General features: G+C 37.4%; 1 protein-coding gene across 2 annotated transcripts in view; it reads left to right on the top strand.

The window, feature by feature from the left end:
- Nucleotides 1–13,056, top strand: part of RBMS3 (RNA binding motif single stranded interacting protein 3) — a 705,062-nt gene that overhangs the window by 215,290 nt on the left and 476,716 nt on the right. For both annotated transcript variants that reach the window (XM_032683778.1, XM_032683761.1), the window contains one exon: nucleotides 980–1,153. In XM_032683778.1, the coding sequence (XP_032539669.1) occupies nucleotides 980–1,153 (174 nt within the window). The remainder of the gene's footprint in view (nucleotides 1–979; nucleotides 1,154–13,056) is intronic.

The following is a 13,056-nucleotide window of genomic DNA, read 5'->3' as shown; positions in this document are numbered from 1 at the left end:
GTTTTATAATAATTACAATTAGTTGGGGTAAATTTGCATAGGAAATTTAGAACGCCTTTGCCAATAAAAAGATAGCAAGCAAAACCCAAATGCAGAGCAGAATATGGAGAAAAAGTACACTTGCATGTCTTTAAAGACCAGCCTAAATACCTGTTAAAAATGCATCCACTTCTATGCACCTTCTACTCTTTTTAAAAATTGATGCTTTTTGCTGCCCTAATAAAACACCTGTAACAGTGCAGGTGTTTATTAGGAATATTTTTTATAAAACAGGGACTAGAAGCAAAAAGCTCCAGTTAAAGTAAAATGAGAGAAAGACAGAAAAAAATGCATGTGAAGTACACATCTGTAGTCTGGGTTGCTTGCAAATGAAGTTATTAAAATAATTTTTAAAAAACAATTTAAGATTTTGGACTTTTTTTCTGTGTTTTAAGTTATTAAAACACATAATGAAATTTCACAGTCTGCTTAGAAGGTTACATATTTGAAATGTAGCTTTGTGATGGCTTGGCCTTACCTAGCCACTAGGTGGGATTTCAAGACTTCAAGAAATACATCTAAACATTGGCCCCAAACTGCCATTTACCATAACATGGACATAGCTGATCAGGAGTTCAATAAATGTCAATATAAGAAAAAAATATGGAGGTTTCTACCATTAATCTTGGTATTGTATCTTCTACGCATTTTCAGAACATCCCCTTACTTCTATCACTTATTGATTATCCATTTGATTTATATCCCAGCATGAAGTCTTAACAGTCATCAGTCTTCCTTTTGGGCATCACAGTGACATAGCTCTTTCACTGATATCTTTGAAGGGATCCATTTTTTCTTTTTCCAGTTCCTTACAGGAAACACTAAAATTTGTTCCAGATCGTGTGTCATTATATATATGCACAATCATAATATGTAGCTGCATTAATTGTATTCTACCCTAAAAGCTATTTTTACGTTGCATTTCTTTCTTTTTTGATAGTCCAGCTCCACAGTGAGAACGTACCAAAACAGTAAATCAAGAGTGACCATGAGCCCTGGCTTTAGCTCTCAGTGGAATAGCAGCCAACCTGCTTGGAATACATACACCTTTCCGAGAGCAAGCTTGCACTACCAGTCTCATGCTAGCTACACCTACTGTGCTGGACATCCTGCTGTAAGTAATTAAAACTTTTTCTGCAGTTACCTGAATGAGCTCTGTGATACCCTGGGAGGTGGAGGTGCTCGGGGGCTGGCAGTTCAGCACCCTTCTCCAGTGCTCTTTGTGTCCCACAGCAGTCAGGACAGCTCATGTGTACTAACCCTAACTCTAGAAAATAATAGAATGAGTCTTAGACATATGCAAATGGGAAAGTTTCATGGCTCAGTAAAAATACATAAATTTTTGTATATTTAGCAATTCTTCTTCTTGCATGAAATTATTGTTGTATGCCTGAGTTTCAGTGTAAGAGATGTGGTCTGGAAAGCAGTATTATAGATGGCCTCTTTTCTGTTTCTGGTGAGCCTGCTAGATGAATGAATAATTCTTTCTATTTCAGAGATTTTAAATTGTGTGGATGAGTCAGGGGAGGAGAGCATCTCTTCTTGTGATTTGATTTGTTTATACTCACTACTTTATCAATTATTTGATCAGTGGTGAACATGCAATCTTGTTGCTAAGCAAAGACTACTGGTCTTCTGTAATTTGCATGAACTGGTGGCTGAAAAGAATGGGGAGGGTGCTCACTGTTGTTGCATGCTTTAATTTGACAACCATGAAAGGGTCACAACTGCGGGCTGATGGTGGGTTTTGTCATATTGGTATAGTTGACTGCTTACAGCAGAGCCTTTTAGTTTCTGATTTTGAAAGACCCTGAGAGAGTTAATGGGGGAAGATCTCATTAGTGTAAGCAATCTTCCTTTTTTCCAACTTCACCATTTGGTTTTTTTTAGTATTTGGATTTGAACTTAGCTTTGGACATTTGAACATAGAACTTCTTAAAGGACATAGTATTTTAACTTCCTGCCATGTGTACATAATCAAGTTTTGCCATCAGTGAATTCCAATAGGAAAATGGGGAAGTGAAGCTTTTACTACAGAGTGGAAATTATACTCCGCAGTCATATTGCAAGATCTTTGTGATTTGATATAGATTTGCTATCTTACCTGGCAACAGACTTCTGGCCAGAAGTTTGCGTTAGGATTTGTCTCAAACATGAACATGGTAATTGAAATAAAGGAGAGGAATAAATCTGTAAAATCTTATCTCTTTTCTGAGGTGATGAGTTCTCAGAATGAATTAAATATCTCTATGGATTCTGCTGTTTGCTAAAATGCATTATGGTGTCATTGAAAATGATAAAAACTGTTGTGAAGAAATAAAAGGTATTTGGCATTGGAAGGGCACAGATATTTTCCTTGTTTAGAATGAGTCCCTGTACAGCTTAATTTAACTTCAACTGTAGCTATTCAAATCATTAGCTGTTCCTTTACTTTGATAATTTAGAATAAATGCTACCTAATTTGTGAGTCTAGCTTTGACTCTGCTAAGCAAAAGAGCATACAAGAGCAATGCTAACTGTCCTGGAAGAGAGCGTAAAATTGAAATGTCTGTCCTTTTCGAGCTGCTTCCACAGTTCCTCTTTCCTTTATTTACACTGAAGTTGATGGTAGCTGAACTAGAATTGTAGTACAATATTTGTATATGGTATGTATGCAACCTATACAATATTTTTTTTCATTGAGTACCTTAATATGTAGTCATTGGAAATGATACTTCAGTCTGGAAGTTGATTGCTGGAAAGTAGAGATTTCAGAATGTGCAGATTTGCATAAACCTGCAATTAATCCAGAATGTGCAGATTTGCATAAACCTGCAATTAATCCAGCCCTCAGTGTCCCTGGGCTCAGCTGTTTACAAAACTTGGCCCATTTCTTGGCTCCTGCTTATCTGAGAAGATCTGTTGCAGTGCTACTCAGCAGAGATTGGACTGACTCCCTAGGCTGCTGGTAAAAACCTGTAACAGCTTAGCTGCCATTGCGATGCCGAGCACTGTGATCACATACTTTTTCCATACCTTCTCTGCTTTTATAATCTCTGAGGGTGAGGCCCTAAGCAGGGCCTGGGGAAGGCACTTCAGCAAACTCAGCTCCTCCCTCCTGCAACATCAGATGAAGTTCAAGTTTCCAAGAAAAACAATGCCTTAATATTTGCTTGAATATCTGTTTCATTGTATATGATAAAGTTATAATTATTCTGGTTCCTGTTTCTAAGTTAGATTTGTTTAATCTGGGCTCAAACCAACCTTCCTATGGCAAACGACAACAATAAAAGTTGGATACAGACAGAGCTCCTTTATTCGTGAATCTTCCCGATATTACATGCTCAATTGGATATCTACTTTGCTTCAGGGGATTTTATTTGCCCTCATCTGATGAAAGTTCACTAGAACAAGCTGTAGGTTGTAGTGCTGTATGAAGCTGTTTCTGCAAAACCTCCCACATAGAATATAGCTAAAGATCATTGCAGTTCCTTGACACTTTGGAGGCTAACAAACTTACGAGCGCTTTGCAAGTTCAAGGCAGACAAATGTCAGGGAGTTGGATCTGGCCTTGAAGTACTTAAAGATATTAGTCCCCAAAGACAGCGCCAAGAGAAAAGCTTTGGATTTCTCTACTGTTTGGAGAAAAGCTGAAGGAGACAAAAAAGATTCATTTTAATTGGGCAAAATGTAGCTAAAAAAATCCAAAACACCTCTAATTCTTTTTTTTTTTTCATCTAAATGAAGGAAAAAATATCTTAAAAAGAGCAGTGCTAAGAGACCCTTATGACTCTGGCTGGTCCTGAGAAATACATCGGAGTCAAAGGTGGGGGTTTTATTTTGTTTTATCAGAGAGCACACTTGGCATCTCTCTTCCATAGTGCTGCAGTCATTGATTAAAAGCAGTCTTTCCACCCTAGGAAAGGAAAGAACAGGAAGCTTGTTTAAACAGAGTAATTTTTCAGCTCTTGGAGTTATCTAAGGGAGAAAAAGGCTTCGTATCATCCCATTCAACAGTGAAATGAGTTTTTGAACAAACAAGAAGGTGCTAACTTCTAGCTATACTGGTAGACAGGATACCCTGTAGGATCTGTGTAAACTAATGTGAGTGATAATGTGGTAGATGGCCCTTACAAAGTAAATGATTTTTGATAGTAGAGGCTAGAAATTCCCCTGGTATTAACATTCAGAGGCTTTCAGCCAGAAAAATACAGCATGTAGTGCTCAGAACATAAGAAGATACCGAGTCATCTAACATGCTTTTCTCTTGAACTTTCTTCACACAGGAAGATAAAAAATAGACAAAGTAATTCTGATTATCCCTGTTGGGCAAGAGAACTTTCACATCTATGCAGGCTTCCTACCCATGCTTTTTCCAAAGTCTCTAAGACTCACTTAATTTACCTTTCTCCACATTTTACTGGAAGGACGATAGAATTTTACAGGTTTTCAGAAATCTTGTCCATTGAATTAACTCTAACAAATGATTACTTAGCCTGTGCTTTCATTTTAAAGTACTACATGTATAAAGTGGGCAAACAAAACATAGATCTCATCAGCTTTAGACTATTTCAGCTGAAATCATAAGGGTGTCACTTATGTCTTCCTTGAATATTCGTGTAGCAGTCACAGATACCTGCCACGCTCACCTCTGTAGAAGTCAGTCCTTATTAATGAAGGAATTTGGCAATGTGTTAACCTTTGACAAAGCACACAGTACTGTCACAGACTGTGCTACCCTGCAGGACTTGAAACCTTTGTTGCATGCCCATGGGATGATGAATTTTGTTGCATGCATTAATTTCTTCTCATGCATACATCTCTGTAGCATGCATGATGTCTTTGAAATCCTTATCTAGATATGCAACTCTGGTGAGTTGACCTTGGCTGGATGCCAGGTGCCCACCCAGCCGCTCTATCACTCCCCTTCCCAGCGGGACAGGGGAGAGACTAAGGTGGAAAAAACAACTCATAGATTGGGATAAGGCAGTTTATTTAAAGCAAAAAGTAAAGCACAAGCACATGCGCACAAAAGTGAAGTGAAAGACAGCACGGTTTATTCTCTACTTCCCATGAGCAGCCATGGTCAGCCACCCCCAAGAAGCAGGGCTTCAGCTCATGTAACAGTTCCTCAGCAGGCAGCCATTGGAGTCAAGCAATGCCTGCCTTCCAGCTCCTTGCCTCAGCTTTTATATCTGGGCTGACGTCACACAGTACGGAATATCCCTTTGGTCAGTTTGGGTCAGCTGGCCTACTTGTGTCCCCTCCCAGGATCTTGCCCTCGATTGAGGAAGGAATGTTACAGTGCTGAGGCTGTGCTCAGCAGTAGCCAAAACACAGGTGTGTTATCAACACCCTTCCAGCTGCCAATGCAAAGCACAGCACTGTGAGGGCTACTGTGGGGAAATGAACTCCAGCTCAGCCAGACCCAGTACAGCAACTCAGCATATGTAAGACTTCCAGCTAGAATCCGTTCTGCACTCTAACAGGATTCAGTCATGCTCTAGTAGATCAGTGACAGCCTTCAAAGCGTGATTGGTTAAATCTGTAAAGTTATTATTTGGAGCTCTACACATAATGTTTACAAGCTGTTACATGACTGAGGTGTCATATATGGATCAGAAAATCAGTTTCCTTAGCATTCCCCATTCCTATGGTCTGTCTCCAGACTTTTTTCTACTAACTTCCTTAAATATGTGATTGCTTCTGAAATTATGCTGTTAGTTGGAATGTGCAAAGCAGAATTAAAAAAAAAAAATGTGATGGAGAGCTCTATAAGATATAACTGGCATCCTTCCACTCACTTCTCTGAGCCCTAGTGGGATTTCAGATCTTTAATCTTAGGAATCTTAAGACCCAGTAGAAGGAGCTATAGCTCCTTTTACACGTTTCCACTGACTATCCTTGGACAGAAAAGCAGAAAGGGAGCAAGGCTGTTACTGTGGACAACACTAATGGAAGGTCTTACTCACTGTCAGCATGACTATGCAGAGTCCATCGGAAAAATTTCCAGTGGCAGGTAGGTAAGCCTCATTGTTGATGACAGAACTGCTGGACTGCAGTATTGCACAGCTGTAATGCTTTATGTAAACTGACTGTTCTCGTTATTTCCACACAGATTGGATTAACATCTGTACTGTTTTAACAACTTATTTTGTATAAATTTGTAAAATTAGAAAACCTGCCATTTTTATGTGATTAGATGATACAATGTTTAGGGACCACCTGGAGATGTGAGATACAATTATGAATTTGTATGTACACATATGTACATATCTAATGGTTAAGTTATTAGCCCATAGTGTATATATATTTATATATATAACAGGTCAAGCTTTTGGCTAAAATCTTTGCAGAATGATGTAGGAAGGTTCTCAATGCACGGCTGGTGTTGGGTGTCAATCTCAAGTCTTCTAATGTGATCCTGTTTCTGAAACGTAAACCCAGTTAGAGAACACATTCTCGTAAGTGTAATATCCTATTCAAAGTCAGTTCTATACACCAAAATAAGACTGACAGAAGCAATATACTGATACATGCCAAATTCATAAGATAGGCCATAAATGATGTGATCATACATTATAATGCAAAGATAATGTTTTAAGAAGCATCTTCCCTTAAATCCAGGCAGTGTTCAATTCAAAACATGCCTTTATTTCTCTAGAAATAAAGTAGAACAGATCAGCACTCCAATTTATCATTTTTTTAATACTAAGATCTTTCCGGTGAGTATTTCTTTTGCATCTCTTCTTAGAGAAAGAGACAGTGCTACAAGTGAATTACTTATGCAGTATAATACTGTCATCACTAATTTCCAAGATATCTGTTTAAACAGAAGCTGTCACTTTCTGATCTGGCTTGAGCCTCCTGCCTGATTCATTTTGTAATGTCACGAACAGTGGATTGTGGATTCATGGAGAAGAGCTGGTCTGATTAAAGATGAAGAAACTTCCTTTTACACATGCACATCCTCATAATCAGCAATGATGGGAAAGGAAATAAATAGTACAGTAGGCATAAATTGCAAGTGTCTCTCTAAGAACCTCTCAATTTCACTTGAAGTTCTGAAATCTTGGTTTTCTCTGTCCCTAGTGTTAACCCTTTCTTACCTTCAAGGGCCTTTTATGTCATCTTTTATGTCATAGTATATAAAGTGTAAGGGATGTATTTTGATCTTCTAAAGATTGTGATAGCCCCAGCTTCAACAGCCCATTAATAATCGGTGGAAAGCTGAAGTGTGAGCTGGAAAGAAGTGGGAAAGAAAGTTCCCAATCAGAAGTAAAAGAGAGATTTATCACAAGAAGCTATTTTTCATAATTGCTGATATATTCCTTATGAATTACTGCAAGAAATGAGAGAGCAAATGAAGAGGCAGTCATTAAAGTGAGAATGAAAAGTATGACATCTCCATTGCTAGGTATCAGTTGTGGTATAAGAGAAAAGCTGTGCCAGTTAGGAGGAAAGTAAATGAAGAATTGTGGAGAAAGGAATAGTTTTAATTGACAAGATGTTGTAGCTATCAGGTGAAATGGGGAACTTAGTGATCAACTGCAAATCCATATGCTAACTGCTGACATAAATTATTCTGTTTATCTATTACCTCCATCTACAGGAACAGAGCCTCAAAAACATGAACTTATTAGGCCGCAAACGTAGAACACATTTTCACTGTGGCTTGGCTTCTTTTGAGAAGAGAGGGTGGAAATTTCAAACCCTCAAACAAATATGTCTCTTAATTAACTTTTCTCACCATCTGTGCTTACTTATAGCTGAGGCAAGCGGTACCAGTGACTTGTGAGATTGCTTTCAATGCTGCCTCTTTAGGCCAGCTTTTCAAAGCAGCAATCACATGCAGTTAATTCCAATCAGATCAGCTTATCAGCTCAGTTCATTGTAGCACTTTCATAATCATTCGTGTGTGACAGCCCATTAAAACTTGGCCAGGTCTTAAAAAAAAAAAAAAATCACAAAATCCACCAATATGTTTTACATTCAGCCTTTGAGGTATTCAGCATATTTGTTTTGTGTATTAAGCTTTGAAATTGAACTTTTGTAAAGGGTTGTAGGGAAAAGTCACCAGTAATATAGGAGTCACCAGTAATAGCGAAAGTAGTTTATCGTGTTTTATCTTGAAGAGTAGTTTTATTCAAAAATATACACATGATGCTGTAATAATTGTGTTAAATGCTGTCTATGGCTCTGCTTGGCTTCTGCAAAGGTACAGCACTGAGAATGCTGCATGGCAGATCAGAGAGGGCTAATGTGGAGTGTGTGAAAGGCCTCTGCCCATGGGTGGTTCAGGTAGACCAAGTGAGTTTTTCCTTTCTTCAGGACTTTTGGTGGATGGCAATTGCAGTTTGAAGTTGAATGCCCCTCTCTGAAAGGGCAGTGCCCCTCAGAGGGGAGAGCACTGATAACACAAAATGCTTCAACTGACTTGCAACAAATATTTTTGAAAAAGTCTGGGGAAATGGAAAGTTCCACCTAAATTTGAGTTTGGAGATCTTTGGTTTCAGAATTCTGATTTTTATGCGTGAATGTTGTTTTTTATTTTTTTTCTGTATCCACTACTCATTTACACACCACACATATTATGTGTTCTTACAGTTTTTCAACAGATTAAGTTAAGAATTCTGTGTAATGATATTTGTTGATGTCTTTTATAGATTTGTTTCTACTATGTAATTTAACAGAAAAAAATCAAATTTTCTATAAAAATCACAAGACATTGTTTTCTGAACTATTAATATTAGCAAGATTGGAAAAAAAATTTCTATATATAACTTGTGTCCTTATTTTCAAGAAGAAAGATTTCTTTGTGGAAAATATAATTGAAATCTTTGAAATGACAAAAAATACTTCTACATATATATCCACAGCATTGGTAAAATAAGTACTCACCACCTCCAAGTGCTAACAAGATCAACCATTTTGGAGATGAGAATTTTTTGTTTATAAACAGACTTTATAAGATATTTCTTGCTGATTCTACATTTTTGTTCTTGCATAATGAAGTGGAAGATACACAGAAAGAAGGTATTTTTTAATATGCTTTAAAAAGACAAACCAGATGCTGCCTTTTTTTTCTTCTTCTTTTTGTTTTAAAGAAAAGAAGAAAATTCCCTAAATTTAGACTGTAAAATAGGCTTGTAGGAGGCAGTAAATACAGATTTTAGTAAATGTCTATAATTTACAGCTACACATATCTACCTACACATATCTCTATAGGTATTTATGACTGTATTCATAAAAGTGTATGTCTATATATATATATGTATATACATGCTTCCACTGTTTATTTTTGTTTTGGTTTTCTAACTTAATTTAGCAAATAGGTCCATGGTTCTAATTTAACTTCTCCATCTCATTTTCAGTAAGCCAGACAGGTTGTCTTTAGGATTTGTTAGTAAAGGTGATGAATTCCTCCAGGCTCCAGAGAAAATCCTGGTCTTAGGGCTTGACAGTAGATGCTACAAACTGCCAACCTGTCACATGTTTTGGAGACACATGACACTTTCTGAAAGATTGATTATTTCAGAAGGCCAGCAACTGTGTTGCTTTCATTTTAAATAATTAACACTCTCTGGCAACTTCCTTGTTGTATTGCAGCCTCCCAGAGTGAAGACTTTTAGACTAGTCTGAACAAATATTGCTTCAAATAATTTTGCTGATGGACTCTTTCCCTTCTCTCTTAATTTTAATTGGTGTTATTTTTATAATATAAACCCACCCAATTCAGTGAAGGCATAGGGCACGAAATTTTCCTTCTGCACTTAGACCTACCTCCTTGCCTCAAGGTTTTATTTACACCAGGGATGCTATTCAACAGCACCGTCAACAGCAACTTCTGTTTACAAAGAGAGGTGGAAGAAACACATATCTGTGGGAAATACTGATTTGTCAAAATTGAAATTTCTTTTGATGACATTTCAGGTTTTTTTACCCTTGACAAATTTCAAAAGTTGCTTTACTGTAAACCCAAATGCTGACCAAAGATCACTTGTCCCTTGCTGATTTCTGGCATATGTTCCACCAGTGATTTAAGCACTTTGTTGAGAGCATATATCTAAAAAAGATCAAAATCCTAGAGTTCATTTGCATGACCATGTTTTATTTCCCAAGTAATCTAAATTTTGATTTTTGTCACCTTTGTTGAAATGTTTCTGTTGCTTTTAATAACTGGGTTTCCTTTGAAAGAAGCACCTTGAGAAACAGTATGATCTGTGTGTCTGTGTTGGGCAAATCGTTCATTAAGTCCTCTACTTTTGGACAGTTTCAAGATAAAGGTTACTGTGTTAGAACGTTATGTTGGGGACATTGAAAGCATTGTGTGAAAGATGTTTCTACATGACACATGAAGGAGGAAGCTGGAGTTTTTGAGAGGGAAAACAGAGATCCTCAAAATAACAGACTTCATTTATTTCTGATAATCAGGGAACAACTCACCACAGTGTTGAGTTTTTCCTTGATAAAGACTCTGTTGACCTCATATTTGTACCAAAATACTGTAAAAGGAGGTCCCTATCCTAAAGCATGTAGCTAGATGGGACAGAAAGTAAGAAGGGAAGCAAAGGCACTAAAAGAAGTGATCCTACCGAAGGTCATGCAGCTGTTGGAGGAAATGTGTGGCAGTAAGCTTTGGTTTTCATTAATTTCAAGTTGGTGCCTTATCTGTCAAACCAGGCAGGTTTTCTGTATTTTTTCCAAGTGTATAACTAAGCAGTGTTTACTTTTGTTCTAAAACCTGTAACTATAAGGTGTTGGAGGGGTTTTACTGCAGACCAAAACGTGTAGCTGAAAGCAGGTATGGTTAGTTATTTTCTTTGTTTTCAAGCAGTGTCTCTCTTTTAAGCTGTATCAGGTTCTCATTAAGGATGTTAAGTACAGATATTTGTGCTTTTGGGAAAAGAGACTTGCTTCCTGCAAGGGCATCTCCCCCCAAGGCATCACTCCTTCGTTTCCTTTGTTTCTATTTTATTTAGGGACTGTCAATATTTTAATATAGTTTTCCGTGGCATTCCCCTTTTTAACTGTAAGATGGACTGCCTGAATTTTGCCAAATAGACTGAGTTTGGGTTTCACAAGGAGCGTAATATTTTTCCATTTGATCTATTCATGTACAAATACCTATCTCCCTTGGATATACAGTCAATTTCCATGCAAGAGGAAAAAAACTGAAAGGATTGAAAGGACCTGGAAATATTGCAAAGGTCTTTACAGTGATTCTCTACAGTATTTTTACCTTTCACGCTTTTTTTTTTTTTTTCAAATTTTTAAGCATTAGCCCTCTGGCATGGTCAGGTGCTAGGAATTTCCTGGCACCAAAGGCAAATTCTGTGTTGAGGCTCTGTCCTTCTGCCCCGGTGACCTGTCCTTGGATGTGTGCCAGCACAGCTTGCTCTGCTGAAACCAGAGCCGCTGCTGATCTCTCTGCCAAGTGCTTGCAGTCAGTGAGAGCAAAACTCAGCCTTTAAGTTCAGCACGGTCGCAAACGCTCTACGGCTGGACTCGGTCTTAAAGGTCTTTCCCAATCAAAATGACACTATGAGTCTGTGACACAGTGTGAAGGTTGCCAGAAAGTTCTCGGCTGCGATCTATTCCAGCATATTCATTTCTTCTCTATACTAGGTTTTACTACTGCATCTCTGTGTTGTCTTGGAAAAGCCATGCAGTTTTATTTGTTCCCCCATCTTACTTTATTTCTTTGTATCATGTGAGGACATTTTCCCACAAACACTTAGATGTGTAGCTGATTTTTTTTTGGTGTGTTGTCAATGATTTATTTGAAGAGTAGGAACTTTTAAACTTCTAGAAAGCACCTCAGTTTTTGCTTTGTTATCAGGCTAGTACCTCTTTGAAGACTTCCCTATCTTCAGAAGCTGCATTAGTAGAAATCCTTATATTGTATACAGCTGGGTGAAAGGTTAGATTGAGTTGTTTTCCTGCCAAATTATAAAGTGATTTTCTTTTTAAATCTTTCTTTCCATTTGGCTGCTACTTAATGTCTTTTGTCTGTTTAAGGAGGACAGGTGCAATTATTCACCTCTGAGTCCCGGGAAAGATATAGTAATTCAGCATGGTCTCTTAGAAAGGAATGTAATTCACTGCTCCACATACAGTACATTATGCAAGTCAAACAGAACTATGAAAGCTGTAGCATTGTCAAGGATAGCATACAATGAACAATGCTTGATACCAAGTCAGGCTGTTTGTCTTAATATTTTGTTTGGGAGAAGGAAAGTAAAAGAATTAATTATAGATTGAAGCTTGATAGAATTGTATTTTTAGTCTTTTAATGACAAAAAACCCTTTGGCACTGCTATGTGAGAAAAAGGATGTGTGAACCTTCAACTAGTTCCTTGTGATGTAGATTTTCAAGCAGTGTTAGTAGATCCATCATTACTTAGATAATTTAATATTTTTTTTCTTTTATCATGATGAAAATAGGGACCAAGATTCCAAAAGTGTAGCTCAGAACGGGTTTCTGAAGAGTGAAAATTCTCACCCTGTCCTTAAAGTGCAACCCTGCTCACCACTGAGTTAAGATACTAAGGCTACTTAGAGGTTTCAGCCCAGAGTGAGTATAATCAATAGATATTTAATAAGTTAATGATGGAAGAGATCTGTTTACAGAAGAAAATTCTGCAATGGGTAAAGAAACAGAGTTTCTAGCTGTGGTCACTTAGAACTGCAGAGCAGCTTTGTCCCATCATACTTGTTGCTTGAAAATTACACAAAATGAAGAGATTTAATTTAAAGATATTTGTTTCAAGTTTCAAGACCTTTTTTCTCACCTGAAAATGGCAGGTTACTGCTTGTGTGTATCATGGTTAAGTCTTTTCATTTCAGTCCCTATTTTTACGTGCTGCTAAGTTTATGACACTTGCATCTTTCCAGGGAAAACTATGAGGCCTGGTCTGATGCTAAAGGGATATTGTCACAGAATTTTGAATAGAGTCCTTTTTGCTGTTTCATAATCAAAGAAGTCAGATGCACATTTCTCACCTTTGTTGAAATAAATAATTTAATTATCAAATC

This window comes from Chiroxiphia lanceolata, chromosome 1, assembly GCF_009829145.1.
Source record: "Chiroxiphia lanceolata isolate bChiLan1 chromosome 1, bChiLan1.pri, whole genome shotgun sequence".
NCBI classification, from domain to species: Eukaryota; Metazoa; Chordata; class Aves; order Passeriformes; family Pipridae; genus Chiroxiphia; species Chiroxiphia lanceolata.
This window is presented reverse-complemented; position numbering and strand designations above follow the sequence as displayed.